Source organism: Coregonus lavaretus (assembly GCF_964263955.1).
Source record: "Coregonus lavaretus genome assembly, chromosome: 10".
NCBI lineage: Eukaryota > Metazoa > Chordata > Actinopteri > Salmoniformes > Salmonidae > Coregonus > Coregonus lavaretus.
In genome coordinates this window covers 13,457,653-13,476,211 of record NC_139997.1, presented here as the reverse complement: position 1 = coordinate 13,476,211, position 18,559 = coordinate 13,457,653, and the positions used below count along the sequence as shown (strand labels likewise).

Genomic DNA, 18,559 nt, shown 5'->3' with positions numbered 1-18,559 from the left:
ACATACTGAATGACTGACGGTTTGTGTGACATGAAGTGTGCGAGTGTGGGAGCGTGTGTGGGAGCATGTGTGCGTGATCTCATTGTTTACTTAAATCTAACAGTCAGACCTCAGGCAAGGAGTCGTTTTTTCACATCTAGAAACAAAGAAAATAACCGCATTGTTTATTTGCATGTATTGTTGAGCCTGTAAACTTAAGTATCCGCATGTTATGAAAATATTATGAAGCCATTTTTGATATCTTGTTTGTTGTTGATTGTTTGTTGTGACCAACCAAATGTTTTACGAAGTGTAGAAACAACATATATAAAGGGGGTAAGCTATCATGTCAAGGTATTTAGTCTACAACTCATTATTTTCAAGAATAGGAAATATTACCTCAGAGTTCACCAGTCAGGGATTTGGTCCCAAACCCTTTATCCAGTTAGATTCTTCTATTTATCTCTTACTGTCTCTCTCTTATTAAGTAAGTTGTTGCAGTCACTTACAGACAGTGTAGTCTATTGATTATTGTCTATTGATGAATGTATTTATTAGTTGGATCCTGTTTTAAACCTCTTTATGATAACTCAGTGGATGATAGTCAGGGGCTTTATTACTTTGTTACTGCTAATACGGTTTAGAGAAAAAATATGTTAAAGGGTTAGTTAACCCAAATAGCTTGACAACCACTCTGTGTGAGAACGTCAAACTATGATTTATTGGGTGAAATGACCCTTTAAACATGATATAGCCATAAATCAGATCAAGCTCCCAGCCCAAGACACTGGAGACAGTGGGAATGTACTGCTCCTGTGGCATTGGTGTTTTGTACCACTTTTACCTCACCCAAACCATGTAGAACACAAAGATTAAATGTTTTTGTGCTGCGTTGTTTCCTGTTTTTCTGAGAATGTAATCTGTGTGTTTATTGTTACGTCATCTGTGCTATAGGTGGTCTTATCCATTGGTATGGGACCATTGACTCCTGGTACAGACGCAATATGTATTGTATCCTACAGAAAGCGTTGGTTTTGTCAAAGTAACTTCTGTTAAAGGCTGGTATTGTTACTATTACTGAGACGCTTCTTGTTTAATCTCTATCGGAAAACCAAAGGTGTCTGTGGCAGCATTAATATATACATAGTCACATGTGCCACTACTAATCCAAACCAAGCCACTTATGAACCAAACCAAAGGCAGTCTAAGGCAGCAGGTCTACTCATATCATTCCTAAGACTTCTGGGCATGAAACCATGTTAAAGCTGGTTCTATGTATTCATTTACTCTGTTTTTGTAGAACAAAGTTTCTCTGTTCTACTAAATATTTGTTCAATTATATATTTTTCTCAGTCTTCAACATGCTTGCTGACAACTCCAAAGTTGTTCAATTCCTCTGAGTTTCTTGATCCGTGTGGCGCTCACTGCGCCATCACGTGATTCAACACAATGTAATGATTCAGAGTCCACTGGTTAACCTGCAGTCTCTTAATGTGCAGAGATGAGTGTCATCTTATAAATATCTTTTCATTAAACTTGATTGGAAATAACTAAATTATTCTTTGTTTTTCTTTTGTGGTGTGTGTGTGTGTGTGTGTCGGGGGGGATCACTGGTGGTTATTGATGGGGTGCTGGAGAGGGGGGTGAGGGCAGAGAGGGGGAGGGGAAGTTCAGACTGGGGGGCCCCTGATCCAGTTGGGCATGGTTGAAGGGTGGGTTGGGGGAGGGGGCATGGGGAAATGTCTACCATCTGTCTATTGTGCCCAAGTCAAATAGGCTTTCCTTCAGCAGACTGACCCCTCTCTCTCTCTCTCTCTCTCTCTCTCTCCTTCTGGCCATAGCCTGCCTGTGTTTGTCTGGGTGTAAACCCTGTGCACCCCACTTAGCTACTCCCCCAACACACACCCTTGCCATGTGTCATGTCTAGAGAGGATACAACTTTTGTCAAATTGATGTCAAAAGTTGAATTGTTTTGCATTTTAGATAACCCTTTTCCTAACCTTAACCTATTTATCCTAACCTGCTGTGTAAATTCTAAACCTGCTGCGACATGTTTTGTCAAAGGCTGTATCCCTTCTAGACAACTTTGCCGCTGGGGGAGCAGAGCGGTTGATAATGTGAGGCCCATCTTAAGCCCCTCCTTTCCTGGTGTCACATGCCAGTTGACCCTTGAAAGGGTCAAGGTTCAACACAATAGGCTGCATTTTGTTTCTAACACCCCCCTCCCTCCCTACGTCCTCCTTTCATGGCCGTCGTGACCAAATATGGAAGCAAGCAGGGATACGTAATTAGATGCATTTCAATCTGAGGGTCGGCGTGAAGGGATTTACATTTTGGAGGGGCAGGCTGCTGGTAGGAGGGGGTCTGGTGGTGCTGAATCCAGAAAAGAGCAGTTAAAGCTTGAATCCTTAATTGAAAAATAACAAAGTGGCCACCTTGCCTCTGTTTTAGTAAAAAGCTGAGGGATGTGCCTGCAGAAATGTAACCACTCTCAAATCTATAGACAGAGCTATGGATGCGAGGACTGACCATCCATGATATCACAATTATAGTATTAACCATGTTTTGAGGCTATACAGTGTTTGTTTACATTTACATTGTTTACAAAGAGAGTGAAACTAGCTTATATTCTGGGTTCTGATGGGGTACAACAGTTGAACAAAGCTCAAGGCATTTCTAAGTTATATTCTTCAAGAATCCATGGGTATATATAATTAATTTATAAGTCCAAAAATGTATGAAGCGATAAAGGATTCTAGTTTTAAGGGCATGCCCGAGCTAGCCTTTGTTTTAGTCATCAAGAGCCCTGTTGGTTGAACTGTTGAGCTTGTTCCTGAGCTACAGTGGCTTGCGAAAGTATTCACCCCCCTTGGCATTTTTCCTATTTTGTTGCCTTACAACCTGGAATTAAAATTGATTTTGGGGGGGGGTTTGTCCAGCTCCTTCAAGTTGGATGGGTTCCACTGGTGTACAGCAATCTTTAAGTCATACCACAGATTCTCAATTGGATTGAGGTCTGGGCTTTGACTAGGCCATTCCAAGACATTTAAATGTTTCCCCTTAAACCACTCGAGTGTTGCTTTAGCAGCATGCTTAGGGTCATTGTCCTGCTGGAAGGTGAACCTCCGTCCCAGTCTCAAATCTCTGGAAGACTGAAACAGGTTTCCCTCAAGAATTTCCCTGTATTTAGCGCCATCCATCATTCCTTCAATTCTGACCAGTTTCCCAGTCCCTGCCGATGAAAAACATCCCCACAGCATGATGCTGCCACCACCATGCTTGGGGATGGTGTTCTCGGGGTGATGAGAGGTGTTGGGTTTGTGCCAGACATAGCGTTTTCCTTGATGGCCAAAAAGCTCAATTTTAGTCTAATCTGGCCAGAGTACCTTCTTCCATATGTTTGGGGAGTCTCCCACATGGCTTTTGGCGAACACCAAACTTGTTTGCTTATTTTGTTCTTTAAGCGATGGTTTTTTTTCTGGCCACTCTTCCGTAAAGCCCAGCTCTGTGGAGTGTATGGCTTAAAGTGGTCCTATGGACAGATACTCCAATCTCTGCTGTGGAGCTTTGCAGCTCCTTCAGGGTTATCTTTGGTCTCTTTGTTGCCTCTCTGATTAATGCCCTCCTTGCCTGGTCTGTGAGTTTTGGTGGACGGCCCTCTCTTGGCAGGTTTGTTGTGGTGCCATATTCTTTCAATTTTTTAATAATGGATTTAATGGTGCTCTGTGGGATGTTCAAAGTTTCTGATATTTTTTTATAACCCAACCCTGATCTGTACTAATCCACAACTTTGTCCCTGACCTGTTTGGAGAGCTCCTTGGTCTTCATGGTGCCGCTTGCTTGGTGGTGCCCCTTGCTTGGTGGTGCCCCTTGCTTAGTGGTGTTGCAGATTCTGGGGCCTTTCAGAACAGGTGTATATATACTGAGATCATGTGACAGATCATGTGACACTTAGATTGCACTCAGGTGGACTTTATTTAACTAATTATGTGACTTCTGCAGGTAATTTGTTGCACCAGATCTTATTTAGGGTCTTCATAGCAAAGGGGGTGAATACATATTGTTTATTATTTCGAATTCTTTTAAACAAGTTATTTTTTTCATTTCACTTCACCAATTTGGACTATTTTGTGTATGTCCATTACATGAAATCCAAATAAAAATCCATTTCAATTACAGGTTGTAATGCAACAAAATAGGAGAAACGCCAAGGGGGATGAATACTTTTGCAAGGCACTGTACTTGGAGAGTAAGGGGTTTAAGGAGGTTATGTAGAAGTAACAACCTCTCACTCTAGTCGTGTGTGTACGGGTGGCGGGGGTCTCTGAACTTCACAGCTGGCCCTGTGGACTGAAAGGGCCTCTGCCCCCACACACACACCCCAGCCCCCCCTCACCTCAGTACCCAGGCCCACCACTAAAGGACAAAGACGGTTGGTCGGGAATCTGGGGTTAGGGTGGGTGGAGGGCCTCAGTGGGCAACAAAAGGATGAAGGGAGCAACAGAAGGATGGAGAGAGCGGCGGACAAGAACTCATAACATCTGCTGCTTTCTTTGTATGCTAATGGTTTGTGGATAGTGTGTAGACAGTCATGCCCATTGTCAACTAGATGAGGTTGTTTGATTGCCTATGTACTCAGCTACGATCCCATCCCATCTCTAGAACACACGACTCTGAATTAAATAATGAACAAAAAATTGTTCTTAAAGACCCAGTGCAGTCAAAAATGTGATTTTCCAGTTTTTTACATATACTGAACAAAAATATAAACACAACATGTAAAGTGTTGGTCCCATGTTTCATGAGCTGAAATAAAAGATCCCCTAACTTCCTTTCCTTCATTCTTCCCTTTGCTCTACTGGCCATGGTTAATCCACATACAGTGGGGAGAACAAGTATTTGATACACTGCCGATTTTGCAGGTTTTCCTACTTACAAAGCATATAGAGGTCTGTAATATTTATCATAGGTACACTTCAACTGTGCGAGACGGAATCTAAAACAAAAATCCAGAAAATCACATTGTATGATTTTTAAGTAATTAATTTGCATTTTATTGCATGACATAAGTATTTGATACATCAGAAAAGCAGAACTTAATTTTTGGTACAGAAACCTTTGTTTGCAATTACAGAGATCATACGTTTCCTGTAGGTCTTGACCAGGTTTGCACACACTGCAGCAGGGATTTTGGCCCACTCCTCCATACAGACCTTCTCCAGATCCTTCAGGTTTCGGGGCTGTCGCTGGGCAATACGGACTTTCAGCTCCCTCCAAAGATGTTCTATTGGGTTCAGGTCTGGAGACTGGCTAGGCCACTCCAGGACCTTGAGATGGTTCTTACGGAGTCACTCCTTAGTTGCCCTGGCTGTGTGTTTCGGTCGTTGTCATGCTGGAAGACCCAGCCATGACCCATCTTCAATGCTCTTACTGAGGGAAGGAGGTTGTTGGCCAAGATCTCGCGATACATGGCCCCATCCATCCTCCCCTCAATACGGTGCAGTCGTCCTGTCCCCTTTGCAGAAAAGCATCCCCAAAGAATGATGTTTCCACCTCCATGCTTCACGGTTGGGATGGTGTTCTTGGGGTTGTACTCATCCTTCTTCTTCCTCCAAACACGGCGAGTGGAGTTTAGACCAAAAAGCTCTATTTTTGTCTCATTAGACGATATGACCTTCTCCCATTCCTCCTCTGGATCATCCAGATGGTCATTGGCAAACTTCAGACAGGCCTGGACATGCGCTGGCTTGAGCAGGGGGACCTTGCATGCGCTGCAGGATTTTAATCCATGACGGCGTAGTGTTTTACTAATGGTTTTCTTTGAGACTGTGGTCCCAGCTCTCTTCAGGTCATTGACCAGATCCAGCCGTGTAGTTCTGGGCTGATCCCTCACCTTCCTCATGATCATTGATGCCCCACGAGGTGAGATCTTGCATGGAGCCCTAGACCGAGGGTGATTGACCGTCATCTTGAACTTCTTCCATTTTCTAATAATTGCGCCAACAGTTGTTGCCTTCTCACCAAGCTGCTTGCCTATTGTCCTGTAGCCCATCCCAGCCTTGTGCAGGTCTACAATTGTATCCCTGATGTCCTTACACAGCTCTCTGGTCTTGGCTATTTTGGAGAGGTTGGAGTCTGTTTGATTGAGTGTGTGGACAGGTGTCTTTTATACAGGTAACGAGTTCAAACAGGTGCAGTTAATACAGGTAATGAGTGGAGAACAGGAGGGCTTCTTAAAGAAAAACTAACAGGTCTGTGAGAGCCGGAATTCTTACTGGTTGGTAGGTGATCAAATACTTATGTCATGCAATAAAATGCAAATTAATTACTTAAAAATCATACAATGTGATTTTCTGGATTTTTGTTTTAGATTCCGTCTCTCACAGTTGAAGTGTACCTATGATAAAAAATTACAGACCTCTACATGCTTTGTAAGTAGGAAAACCTGCAAAATCGGCAGTGTATCAAATACTTGTTCTCCCCACTGTAAAGGCTTCATAATTCATAAAGGTAATCTGAACCGCATGGGGCAGGCAGGTAGCCTAGTTGTTAAGAGCCTTGGGCCAGTCACCGAAAGGTCCCTGGTTTGAATCCCTGAGCCAGCAAGGTGGAAAATGATCTGTTCTACCCTTGAGCAAGACAGTTAACCCCCAACAACTGCTCCCTGGGCGCTGATGACATGGACCTTGATTAATGCAGCACCTCTCTAATTCAGAGGGGTTGGGTTAAATGCAGAAGATGCATTCAGTTGTGCAACTGACTAGGTATCCCCTTTCCCTAAAGGCTTCATAATTCATAAAGGTCATGTTAAATGACTGATGTTATCTCATAGGACAAAATGCATAAGATCTCCTAGGCCTGTGTTAACCTCCAACCCAAACCCTGTTCTTTCCCCATTAATTTTCCCCATAGGAATGGCTGAACGGACCAGAGGTAACTAATTTCCAGGTTTTAGGACCACAAGCTGGCGAGCTCTATTCATCAACTTTAGAGAAGTTGAGAAGTTAAGAAATTTAAGCCATAAAATAAAACATTGAAAATCATTCTTAATTATTTTATAGTCCTAATTAAGTAAAAATTCTCAAGTGTTTTATACTATCTTAATCTCAAATCACCCACAGAACTATGGCTAATTTAGGCTTCAAATTTCCACCCTGCTACAAATATGCAATAACTGTGTGGGATTATGCACCTAAAATGGATTTAAGTGCCTTAGCTTGACCAAAATGTTTTTCTGAAAGTCAAACATGTCCTTTTTCTGATAGAATACAAAACAAATGAACTATATATACAGTACCAGTCAAAAGTTTGGACACACCTACTCATTCAAAAGTTTGGACACACCTACTCATTCAAGGGTTTGTCTTTATTTGAACTATTTTCTATATTGTAGAATAATAGTGAAGACATCAAAACTATGAAATAACACATATGGAATCATGTAGTAACCAAAAAAGTGTTCAACAAATCAAAATATATTTTATATTTGAGATTCTTCAAAGTAGCCACCCTTTGCCGTGATGACAGCTTTGGACTGTCACGCCCTGACATTGAGATCTCTAGTTGGGTTGGTCAGGGTGTGAAATCTAATATATATATTTCTATGTTGGCCGGGTGTGGTTCCCAATCAGAGGCAGCTGTCGGTCGTTGTCTCTGATTGGGGATCATACTTAGGCAGCCATGTTGCCTACCTTGGTTGTGGGATCTTGTTTCTGTTTGGCTTGTTTGATGTTTAGCCTCTTGAACGTCACGGTCTGTTGGATTTTGTTATTTTGTCGGTGTTTATTAAAATAAACGACTATGTACGCATACCACGCTGCACCTTGGTCCGATCCTTTACACAACGAACGTGACATGGACACTCTTGGCATTCTCTCAACCAGCTTCACCTGGACTGCTTTTCCAACAGTCTTGAAGGAGTTCTCACATATGCTGAGCACTTGTTGGCTGCTTTTCCTTCACTCTGTGGTCCAACTCATCCCAAACCATCTCAATTGGGTTGAGGTCAGGATATTGTGGAGGCCAGGTCATCTGATGCAGAACTCCATCACTCTCCTTCTTGGTCAAATAGCCCTTACACAGCCTGGAGGTGTGTTGGGTCATAGTCCCGTGTAGCTCAGTTGGTAGAGCATGGCGTTTGCAACGGCAGGGTTGTGGGTTCGTTTTCCACAGGGGACCAGTATAAAAAAATAAAAATAATGTATGCACTCACTAACTGTAAGTCGCTCTGGATAAGAGCGTCTGCTAAATGACGTAAATGTATGGTCCTGTTGAAAAACAAATGATAGTCCCACTAAGCCCAAACCAGATGGGATGGTGTATCGCTGCAGAATGCTGTGGTAGCCATGCTGGTTACAGTGAGGGAAAAAAGTATTTGATCCCCTGCTGATTTTGTACATTTGCCCACTGACAAAGACATGATCAGTCTATAATTTTAATGGTAGGTTTATCTGAACATTGAGAGACAGAATAACAACAACAAAATCCAGAGAAACGCATGTAAAAACTGTTATAACTTGATTTGCATTTTAATGAGGGAAATAAGTATTTGACCCCTCTGCAAAACATGACTTAGTACTTGGTGGCAAAGCCCTTGTTGGCAATCACAGAGGTCAGACGTTTCTTGTAGTTGGCCACCAGGTTTTCACACATCTCAGGAGGGATTTTGTTCAACTCCTCTTTGCAGATCTTCTCCAAGTCATTAAGGTTTCGAGGCTGACGTTTGGCAACTCGAACCTTCAGCTCCCTCCACAGATTTTCTACGGGATTAAGGTGTGGAGACTGGCTAGGCCACTCCAGGACCTTAATGTGCTTCTTCTTGAGCCACTCCTTTGTTGCCTTGGCCTGGTGTGTTGGGTCATTGTCATGCTGGAATACCCATGCACGACCAATTTTCAATGCCCTGGCTGAGGGAAGGAGGTTCTCACCCAAGATTTGACGGTACATGGCCCCATCCATCGTCCCTTTGATGCGATGAAGTTGTCCTGTCCCCTTAGCAGAAAAACACCCCCATAGCAGAATGTTTCCACCTCCATGTTTGACAGTGGGGAAGGTGTTCTTGGGGTCATAGGCAGCATTCCTCCTCCTCCAAACACGGCGAGTTGAGTTGATGCCAAAGAGCTCAATTTTGGTCTCATCTGACCACAACACTTTCACCCAGTTGTCCTCTGAATCATTCAGATGTTCATTGGCAAACTTCAGATGGCCCTGTATATGTGCTTTCTTGAGCAGAGGGACCTTGCGGGTGCTGCAGGATTTCAGTCCTTCACGGCGTAGTGTGTTACCAATTGTTTTCTTGGTGACTATGGTCCCAGCTGCCTTGAGATAATTGACAAGATCCTCCCGTGTAGTTCTGGGCTGATTCCTCACCGTTCTCATGATCATTGCAACTCCACGAGGTGAGATCTTGCATGGAGTCCCAGGCCGAGGGAGATTGACAGGTCTTTTGTGTTTCTTCCATTTGCGAATAATCGCACCAACTATTGTCACCTTCTCACCAAGCTGCTTGGCGATGGTCTTGTAGCCCATTCCAGCCTTGTGTAGGTCTACAATCTTGTCCCTGACATCCTTGGAGAGCTCTTTGGTCTTGGCCATGGTGGAGAGTTTGGAATCTGATTGATTGATTGCTTCTGTGGACAGGTGTCTTTTATACAGGTAACAAGCTGAGATTAGGAGCACTCCCTTTAAGAGTGTGCTCCTAATCTCAGCTCGTTACCTTTATAAAAGACACCTGGGAGCCCGAAATCTTTCTGATTGAGAGGGGGTCAAATACTTATTTCCCTCATTAAAATGCAAATCAATTTATAACATTTTCGACATGCGTTTTTCTGGATTTTGTTGTTGTTATTCTGTCTCTCACTGTTCAAATAAATCTACCACTAAAATTAGACTGATCATTTCTTTGTCAGTGGGCAAACTTACAAAATCAGCAGGGGATCAAATACTTTTTCCCCTCACTGTAAGTGTGCCTTGAATTCTAAATAAATCACAGTGTCACCAGCAAAGCACCCCCACACCATCACACCTCCTCCTCCATGCTTCATGGTGGGAACTACACATGCGGAGATCATCCGTTCACCAACACTGCGTCTCACAAAGACACAGCTGTTGGAACCAAAAATCTCAAATTTGGACTCCAGACCAAAGGACACATTTCCACCGGTATAATGTCCATTGCTCATGTTTCTTGGCCCAAGCAAGTCTCTTCTTTTTATTGGTGTCCTTTAGTAGTGGTTTCGTTGCAGCAATTCGACCATGAAGGCCTGATTCACACAGTCTTCTCTGAACAGTTGATGTTGAGATGTGTCTGTTACTTGAACTCTGTGAAGCATTTATTTGGGCTGCAATTTCTGAGGCTGGTAACTCTAATGAACTTATCCTCTGCAGCAGAGGTAACTCTGGGTCTTCCTTTGCTGTGGCGGTCCTCATGAGAGCCAGTTTCATCATAGAGCTTGATGGTTTTTGCGACTGCACTTGAAGAAACTTTCAAAGTTCTTCACATTTTCTGTATTGACTGACCTTCATGTCTTGAAGTAATGATGGACTGTCTTTTCTCTTTGCTTATTTGAGCTGTTCTTGCCATAATATGGACTTGGTCTTTTACCAAATAGGGCTATCTTCTGTATACACCCTTCCCCCCAACCCCCCCACCCCACTCAAGGACATTCAGAGACTTGTCCCGAAGCCACTCCTGCGTTGTCTTGGCTGTGTGCTTAGGGTCATTGTCCTGTTGGAAGGTGAACCTTCAACCCCAGTCTGAGGTCCTGAGCGCTCTGGAGCAGGTTTTCATCAAGGATCTCTCTGTTCCGGCTTCTTCACCTGCGGGATCATCTGAGTGGGGAGGGTGGGGATGCTGAGGAGTATTTCTGTCTGTAATAAAGCCCTTTTGTGGGGAAAAACTCATTCTGATTGGCTGATCTCCTGCCCAGTCATGTGAAATCCATAGATTAGAGCCTAAGGAATTTAATTCAATTGACTGAATTACTTATATGAACTGTAACTCAGTAAAACCATTGAAATTGTTGCGTTTATATATGTTTTCATTATAGATAGATGACACTCACGTAAACTGGGGTTTATGTTTCAGCACTTTATCACAATACAACAGTCCAATAAAAAGACTACTAACAATGGAACAGCTCTTTATCATCTCATTGGTCTGAAATGCATGTCTTGTTAGCCATTACAACCATACAGTACATACAGCAGGGCTCTCTACGCTGACCTTTTTTTACAACGAGCATGTGTGCGCCTAAGTTGAAAAATGTAGGCCCACACAAATAAACTAAAGGCGCACAATGAAAAATATTTGAAGTATTAAAGCTAGAATCCTTAATTTTTCTAGGTGCACTGGTGCGCCTAAATTAAAATTCTAGGTCACACAGCAAAACATTTAGGCGCATATGCGAGTAAAATGGTTGCACTGTACAGCCCTAACGTACAGTACTCTGTAATATACTTAACTTGTAAATTTACATTTTTGTCATTTAGCAGACGCTCTTATCCATAGCGACTCACAGGAGCAATTAGGGTTAAGTGTCTTGCTCAAGGGCACATCGGTAGATTTTTCACCAATCAGCTTGGGCATTCGAACCAGTGACCTTTCGATTACTGTCCGAATGCTCTTAACCGCTAGCCGACCTGCCGCCCATGTTATATTACAAACATACTCTGTAAAACATACATGGATGTATAAAATGAAATACCCTCAGTAAAATAATTATTATATATTAATAATAACATATCCATTCAGCACAAAAATAATACATACCATCTAATCTAAAATGATAGACAGATGTAAGATTAATTATCTTTACAGACTATCAAGTAAAACATCTTCATAAAGACCGAAAATGGATATAAATACAGCGTGACAACAGCAGGGTTTTTGAAGGGATTATGACAGCAATCTCATATGTTGACACACATTAAGAAGGTAACATCTAGCATAACATCAGAGGAGTGTAGTCGTCATGTAATACTACCCATCTGTTTGTTCCAAGGTTTAGAGAAATGGCTTTTGGGGTCTTCATCGTCATTGTAATCACCACCACCACCACCACCACCATCCTAATACTAAATGCAAATCCTGGAGATTCAAGTACAGGGTTGAAGGTGATTAAAATCTTTCTTTGTGCAGAAAGAAGAATGTCTCCAAACAGAATCTCACACACACCTGTTTAAGACCGCTACTAAATCCATGTAAGATATTACTACTAGAAGGTCATGAGACATGTAGAGTTAGTGGGTTAGTAGGTAAACAAACACTGGTTTATTCTGGATTGGAAACAACCACCTTGGAGCGGACACACACAGTATGTGATTGACTCAAGACAGATATAGTCACTAGCGCCACCATTAGAAATGTCCACCAAGAGAAGATCCTACTCATCGCTTTTAACTACTGGACACACACACACACACACACTATGTGATTGCATCAAGACATTGATACGTGATATATGGATTATGACCGTGAGATTTGGTGATTGTATTGGAGTTCAGTTACAGGTTGTGTGATTGGTTGTTTGGTTGATTGATTGGTTAGTGGGATTTCTCTAGTCTAGTATAACAGCTCTTGATAAAGGGTCCAATCAGGTGGGTGAAATACAGCGATCTATAAAGTGCACAAGTTGCTGGACGTTAGCTAGCTAGCAAGCCGAGGATAATTACTTTGTATATAGGACAACCTCTGAACTTACAGACAGTCTAAAGCAGAGGTTACTGCCTATATAGGGAATAAGGACTCGTATCAGACAGGTCCCAAGTCTTCAGTATGTGATAATACTGCAACCAGGTCTTTAGTATGGGATCTGGTTCTGGTAATACTGAAGCATATCATAGGTCTTGCTCCTGAGGAAAGACAGACAGAGAAAACAGACAGTTAGCATGTATAGCATGTGTATATAGACAGTTAGTCAGCATTATGGATGTTTCCTGTGGCTGAGTTGGGGCCATAGGCGTCAAGAAAGGAGCTAGAGACGAATGGGGGCGGGGCCATAGTGAGGAAAGGAGGTCAAATGGAACAGGGCCAGTGGTGTTACCTGCTGCTGAGGAAGCAGCTCTGGATGACCTTGATGATGAAAGCAGCCGCCTCCTTCTCACTCATACTGGGGTTGAATCGCTGCCTGTGAACACAAACAGACATGGTCAGAAATGTTCACGAGACTTGGCACGACGTAATCTGTGCTCCCATGTGGTTTACTGATGTACTGACTTGAGCAGTTTGATGGTCTGTCCTCTGAAGCATGGTAGTCCAGTGTCCAGCATCAGAGTGACTAGAGACACCACTGCATCCATGTAGGGCCTGACGGAGAGGAGAATCAAAAATCAGCTAAACCCACAGAAAGACAGTTTAGATGCAAATTAGATTGAGACACACACCAACCACAACCCCCCACACACACTCTTACCTGACAGCCAGGTATCCCCTGACACACATCTCCATGAACCATTTGAAGGGTGTGGCCTCCATCTTGCCTCCCATGATCATCACCATCTCATCAGTCAGCTTGATGTCTGGCTCCCAGCCCAGGTTACCACCAGGAGAACTCTCAAACATGAAGCCAAAGTCTGAAAGCAGATGCTGTTTTAGACAATTCATATAAATTAAATTAATATATTTATTGTCACAAAGAGATAAAGCTTTCCACCCTTGCTGTATTAAATGAATGATTGTGTGGATGATGTTTTGGATGAGGTTAAGGATGGTTGTTTTCCCATGTGGATTATGTTTTGGATGAGATTAAGGATGATTGATTGTGTACCAATGTGGATGATGTTATGGATGATTTTGTACCTATGTGGATAAGGTGTCCCTTGCTGTCCAGCATGATGTTCCCGTTGTGTCTATCTTTGATTTGCAGTAGGAAGAGCAGCAGGCTGTAAGCAGCCATACTACGGATGAAGTTATACCTCGCCTGGAGAGGAGGGAAAGAGAGAGGAAGAGATTAGGTAGCACCTTTTATAAACAATGTTTATAAAGTAAAATAGTTGAAGTATGTTTATTAAGGCAACAGGTCCATTTTAATTACATACTGTATGTACTCAAGAGTATTTATATATTTTTTATAATCCTGAATTCCAGATTAATGAAGAATAATGGCACAGACGAGGCTCAGGTCAGCGGTCAGAGTTTAGTGGTCGTAGGACAGCCCAGTCATCTCACCTTCTGGAAGGCCAGAGTGGACTCATCTCCATACTGGTTTCTGAAGTAGTCATACATCCCAAAGTCTGTCTGTCTGCCCAGTTGGTCACGGGATTTACAGTCTGGGATACACTCGATCACACCACACTGGACACAGAGACAGGGAAACCATTACTGTGACGCTACACTGCACAGAATAACAAGACAAAGGTCAAGGTTTAATAAAGATTAGGGTGCAGGGGTTAGGGCAGAGGACGGAAACAGGCGGCCCATGGGCCAAAACTGGGCCGTAAGTAATTTTGCCCCCTCCAAAAAAATAATTTTGTGGGGATTTTAGTTTTTGGTTAAATAAAATACTACAATCACCAAGACAGTCGTGAAGAGGGCACGACAACACCTATTCCCGCCCAGGAGACTGAAAAGATTTGGCATGGGTCCTCAGATCCTCAAAATGTTCTACAGCTGCACCATTGGGAGCATCCTGACTGGTTGCATCACTGCCTGGTATGGCAACTGCTCGGCCTCCGACCGCAATGCACTACAGAGGGTAGTGTGTACGGCCCTGTACATCACAGGGGCCAAGCTTCCTGCCATCCAAGACCTCTATACCAGGCGGTGTCAGAGGAAGGCCCTAAAAATTGTCAAAGCCTCCAGCCACCCTAGTCATAGACTGTTCTCTCTGCTACCGCACGGCAAGCGGTACCGGAGAGCAAAGTCTAGGTCCAAAAGACTCCTGAACAGCTAATCAAATGGCTATTTTATTTGAATTCAGCTAAAAATGTGTTACATTTTTAAAATCTGTTCCCAAGTATTCCTACAAATAAAAAAAAAGAGACATGTCTCAATGTAATCAAGGTATGAAATGATTGTATTTGGAAATATAATCTCTATTTGGGCTTAGTTGTGGTCAATTTGCAGTCTACAAATTATTATTTTCCGTCCCCCTGAACCATCCACTCCGACAAAAAATCGGCCTGCGACTGAATCTAGCTGTCTAGCCCTGGTGTAGGGGATAAGTCTACATACCCCAGGGGCTGTAGCCACCACTCTGTATGGAAACACAAACAGGTCCAGTCCCACCAGCTGGAAGATGTTCTTAAACAGACCAATGATCTGGAGAGCCAGCATGTCCTGGGGGGAAAGAAAGAGACAGAGAGGAAAATAAAATACAAAAAAAATGCTGATTGAAAAAGAAAATAGTTTATAAGTGCTGAGTACGTCAAATCTGCTTGTGGCGTGTGCCTATGTTGGTCTATCTCTCCTACCTGTCTGCAGTCGTCTCCCACTTTAAAGATGGCGGCCTGCCAGACGATCCTGCGAGCTACGTCTTCGCCCGGCTCCACGTCCTGGGAGTCAGTCTGACAACGCAGACCCTCTTTCTCCAGCTCACTGACCCCACAACGCTTCACCTTAAACTTAGCCAGGTATGGGGCCTTGGCAGCACTGGGAGAGACCAGAGACAGCAGTCAGCAGTCAGATATAGATCCTGTGATAGCATAAGAAAGGAATAGATATCCACACACCATTGAATGTTCCTGTATACTTTATTGCAACGTTTCAACTGGAAGGTCTTTGTCAGGCATGAAATCAATCAATCAATCAATCAAATGAATAAAATCAGTGAGTGAGTACCTCTGCAAGGGTGTTCCAGACTTGTAGTCGATGTCCAGTACGATGGCCTCTGGGTTACTGGGCAGGTAGCAGCCTGGAGGATAGCCACCGGGGGGGGGGAGACAGAGACAGACAGTCAGATGCACAGAGACAGACAGTCAGACGCACAGAGACAGACAGTCAGATGCACAGAGACAGACAGTCAGACGCACAGAGACAGACAGTCAGACGCACAGAGACAGACAGTCAGACGCACAGAGACAGACAGTCAGACGCACAGAGACAGACAGTCAGACAGTCAGACGCACAGAGACAGACAGTCAGACGCACAGAGACAGACAGTCAGACGCACAGAGACAGACAGTCAGACGCACAGAGACAGACAGTCAGACGCACAGAGACAGACAGTCAGACGCACAGAGACAGACAGTCAGACGCACAGAGACAGACAGTCAGACGCACAGAGACAGACAGTCAGACGCACAGAGACAGACAGTCAGACGCACAGAGACAGACAGTCAGATGCACAGAGACAGACAGTCAGACAGTCAGACGCACAGAGACAGACAGTCAGACGCACAGAGACAGACAGTCAGACGCACAGAGACAGACAGTCAGACGCACAGAGACAGACAGTCAGATGCACAGAGACAGACAGTCAGACGCACAGAGACAGACAGTCAGACAGTCAGACGCACAGAGACAGACAGTCAGACGCACAGAGACAGACAGTCAGACGCACAGAGACAGACAGTCAGACGCACAGAGACAGACAGTCAGACGCACAGAGACAGACAGTCAGACGCACAGAGACAGACAGTCAGACGCACAGAGACAGACAGTCAGACGCACAGAGACAGACAGTCAGACGCACAGAGACAGACAGTCAGACGCACAGAGACAGACAGTCAGACGCACAGAGACAGACAGTCAGATGCACAGAGACAGACAGTCAGACGCACAGAGACAGACAGTCAGACGCACAGAGACAGACAGACAGTCAGACGCACAGAGACAGACAGTCAGACGCACAGAGACAGACAGTCAGACGCACAGAGACAGACAGTCAGACGCACAGAGACAGACAGTCAGATGCACAGAGACAGACAGTCAGACGCACAGAGACAGACAGTCAGACAGTCAGACGCACAGAGACAGACAGTCAGACGCACAGAGACAGACAGTCAGACGCACAGAGACAGACAGTCAGACACACAGAGACAGACAGTCAGACGCACAGAGACAGACAGTCAGACGCACAGAGACAGACAGTCAGACGCACAGAGACAGACAGTCAGACGCACAGAGACAGACAGTCAGACGCACAGAGACAGACAGTCAGACGCACAGAGACAGACAGTCAGACGCACAGAGACAGACAGTCAGACGCACAGAGACAGACAGTCAGATGCACAGAGACAGACAGTCAGACAGTCAGACGCACAGAGACAGACAGTCAGACGCACAGAGACAGACAGTCAGACGCACAGAGACAGACAGTCAGACGCACAGAGACAGACAGTCAGACACACAGAGACAGACAGTCAGACACACAGAGACAGACAGTCAGACGCACAGAGACAGACAGTCAGACGCACAGAGACAGACAGTCAGACGCACAGAGACAGACAGTCAGACGCACAGAGACAGACAGTCAGACGCACAGAGACAGACAGTCAGACGCACAGAGACAGACAGTCAGACGCACAGAGACAGACAGTCAGACGCACAGAGACAGACAGTCAGACGCACAGAGACAGACAGTCAGACGCACAGAGACAGACAGTCAGACACACACAGATGGACACTACACTGTGACTACTGCTTCCACATAGCACAATGACAGATACAGGAAAACTGCTTACAAAGGTCAAAACACCTAGGTCAAAACTATTCACACTTACAATACACCTCACTGTAATCAAACATGCACCCGCACAGACATAACAGACCTAGCAACATGGACGTCTCCTAGCTGTTGTTACCTTGCTGGACTTTGATGTCAGACAGAGCTTTGAGACACGCCCTCTTCCTCTCATCTCCCTTTGGGGTGGGCCTAATAAAACACCAACACTTCAATATCAAGAAACTAATTGGTTAACAGTAGTGGACTATATAGGGAATGGGGTGCAATTTCAGATTAGATTTACCCCAATAGGTGTTAGTCTTACTTGATGATGGCAGATACGTTGGTGATTTTATCGAAGAAGTCAAACTCTCTCTGGAAGAAGTCTTTAGCTGCACCAGACTGAGCGCCTATTATCTCCTCAACCATCTCCTCCAACAGATCCCCGATGTCAGCTACACACAGACAGAGACAGAGAGAGAGAGAGAGAGACAGAGAGAGACAGAGAGAGACAGAAAGAGACAGAAAGAGACAGGGGTGTGTGATTGCGCACGCAAGTAAGTGTGAGTGAGTATAAGTGTGTGTGTATGTGTGTCTCACGGTCTTTATGGTGTGCCTCCTCGTCCAGGTAGATGTTAGTCTTCATGTTCCAGATGAACTGGTGGGCCAACAGCTGAGACGTCTGGGCCGCCCACAGGATGTACTCTCTCACATAGCCCATCTGCCAATCAAACACACACACACACACACGTTTGTTTTACTATCCTTGTGGGGACCAAACAATTGATTCCCATTCTAAAAACCTATTTTTCCTTACCCCTAAACCTTAAGCTAACCCTGCCCTAAACCTATACCTAACCCCTAAAATAGAATTTTTCCTAGAGGGAAACATCCCCACCTGTCCAAATGTTTCTTGTTTTACTATCCTTGTTAGGACTTTTGGTCTCCACAAGGATAGTAAAACCAAACACACACAA

The 18,559-nt window shown here is 44.2% G+C and overlaps 1 protein-coding gene across 1 annotated transcript in view; it reads right to left on the bottom strand.

Moving 5' to 3' along the window:
- Window positions 1-11,103: 11,103 nt before the first annotated feature.
- The window catches only part of LOC311136494 (phosphatidylinositol 4-kinase alpha-like), a 34,941-nt gene continuing 27,485 nt past the window's right edge, over window positions 11,104-18,559 (bottom strand). The window contains exons 40-51 of the mRNA XM_084170639.1: window positions 18,183-18,303; window positions 17,908-18,037; window positions 17,722-17,792; window positions 15,758-15,830; window positions 15,391-15,568; window positions 15,152-15,256; window positions 14,147-14,272; window positions 13,778-13,898; window positions 13,392-13,551; window positions 13,196-13,285; window positions 13,023-13,106; window positions 11,104-12,831 (exon numbers count right to left, since the gene is read on the bottom strand). Coding sequence (XP_084026765.1) covers window positions 12,780-12,831; window positions 13,023-13,106; window positions 13,196-13,285; window positions 13,392-13,551; window positions 13,778-13,898; window positions 14,147-14,272; window positions 15,152-15,256; window positions 15,391-15,568; window positions 15,758-15,830; window positions 17,722-17,792; window positions 17,908-18,037; window positions 18,183-18,303 — 1,311 coding nt within the window. The 3' untranslated portion in view covers window positions 11,104-12,779. The remainder of the gene's footprint in view (window positions 12,832-13,022; window positions 13,107-13,195; window positions 13,286-13,391; window positions 13,552-13,777; window positions 13,899-14,146; window positions 14,273-15,151; window positions 15,257-15,390; window positions 15,569-15,757; window positions 15,831-17,721; window positions 17,793-17,907; window positions 18,038-18,182; window positions 18,304-18,559) is intronic.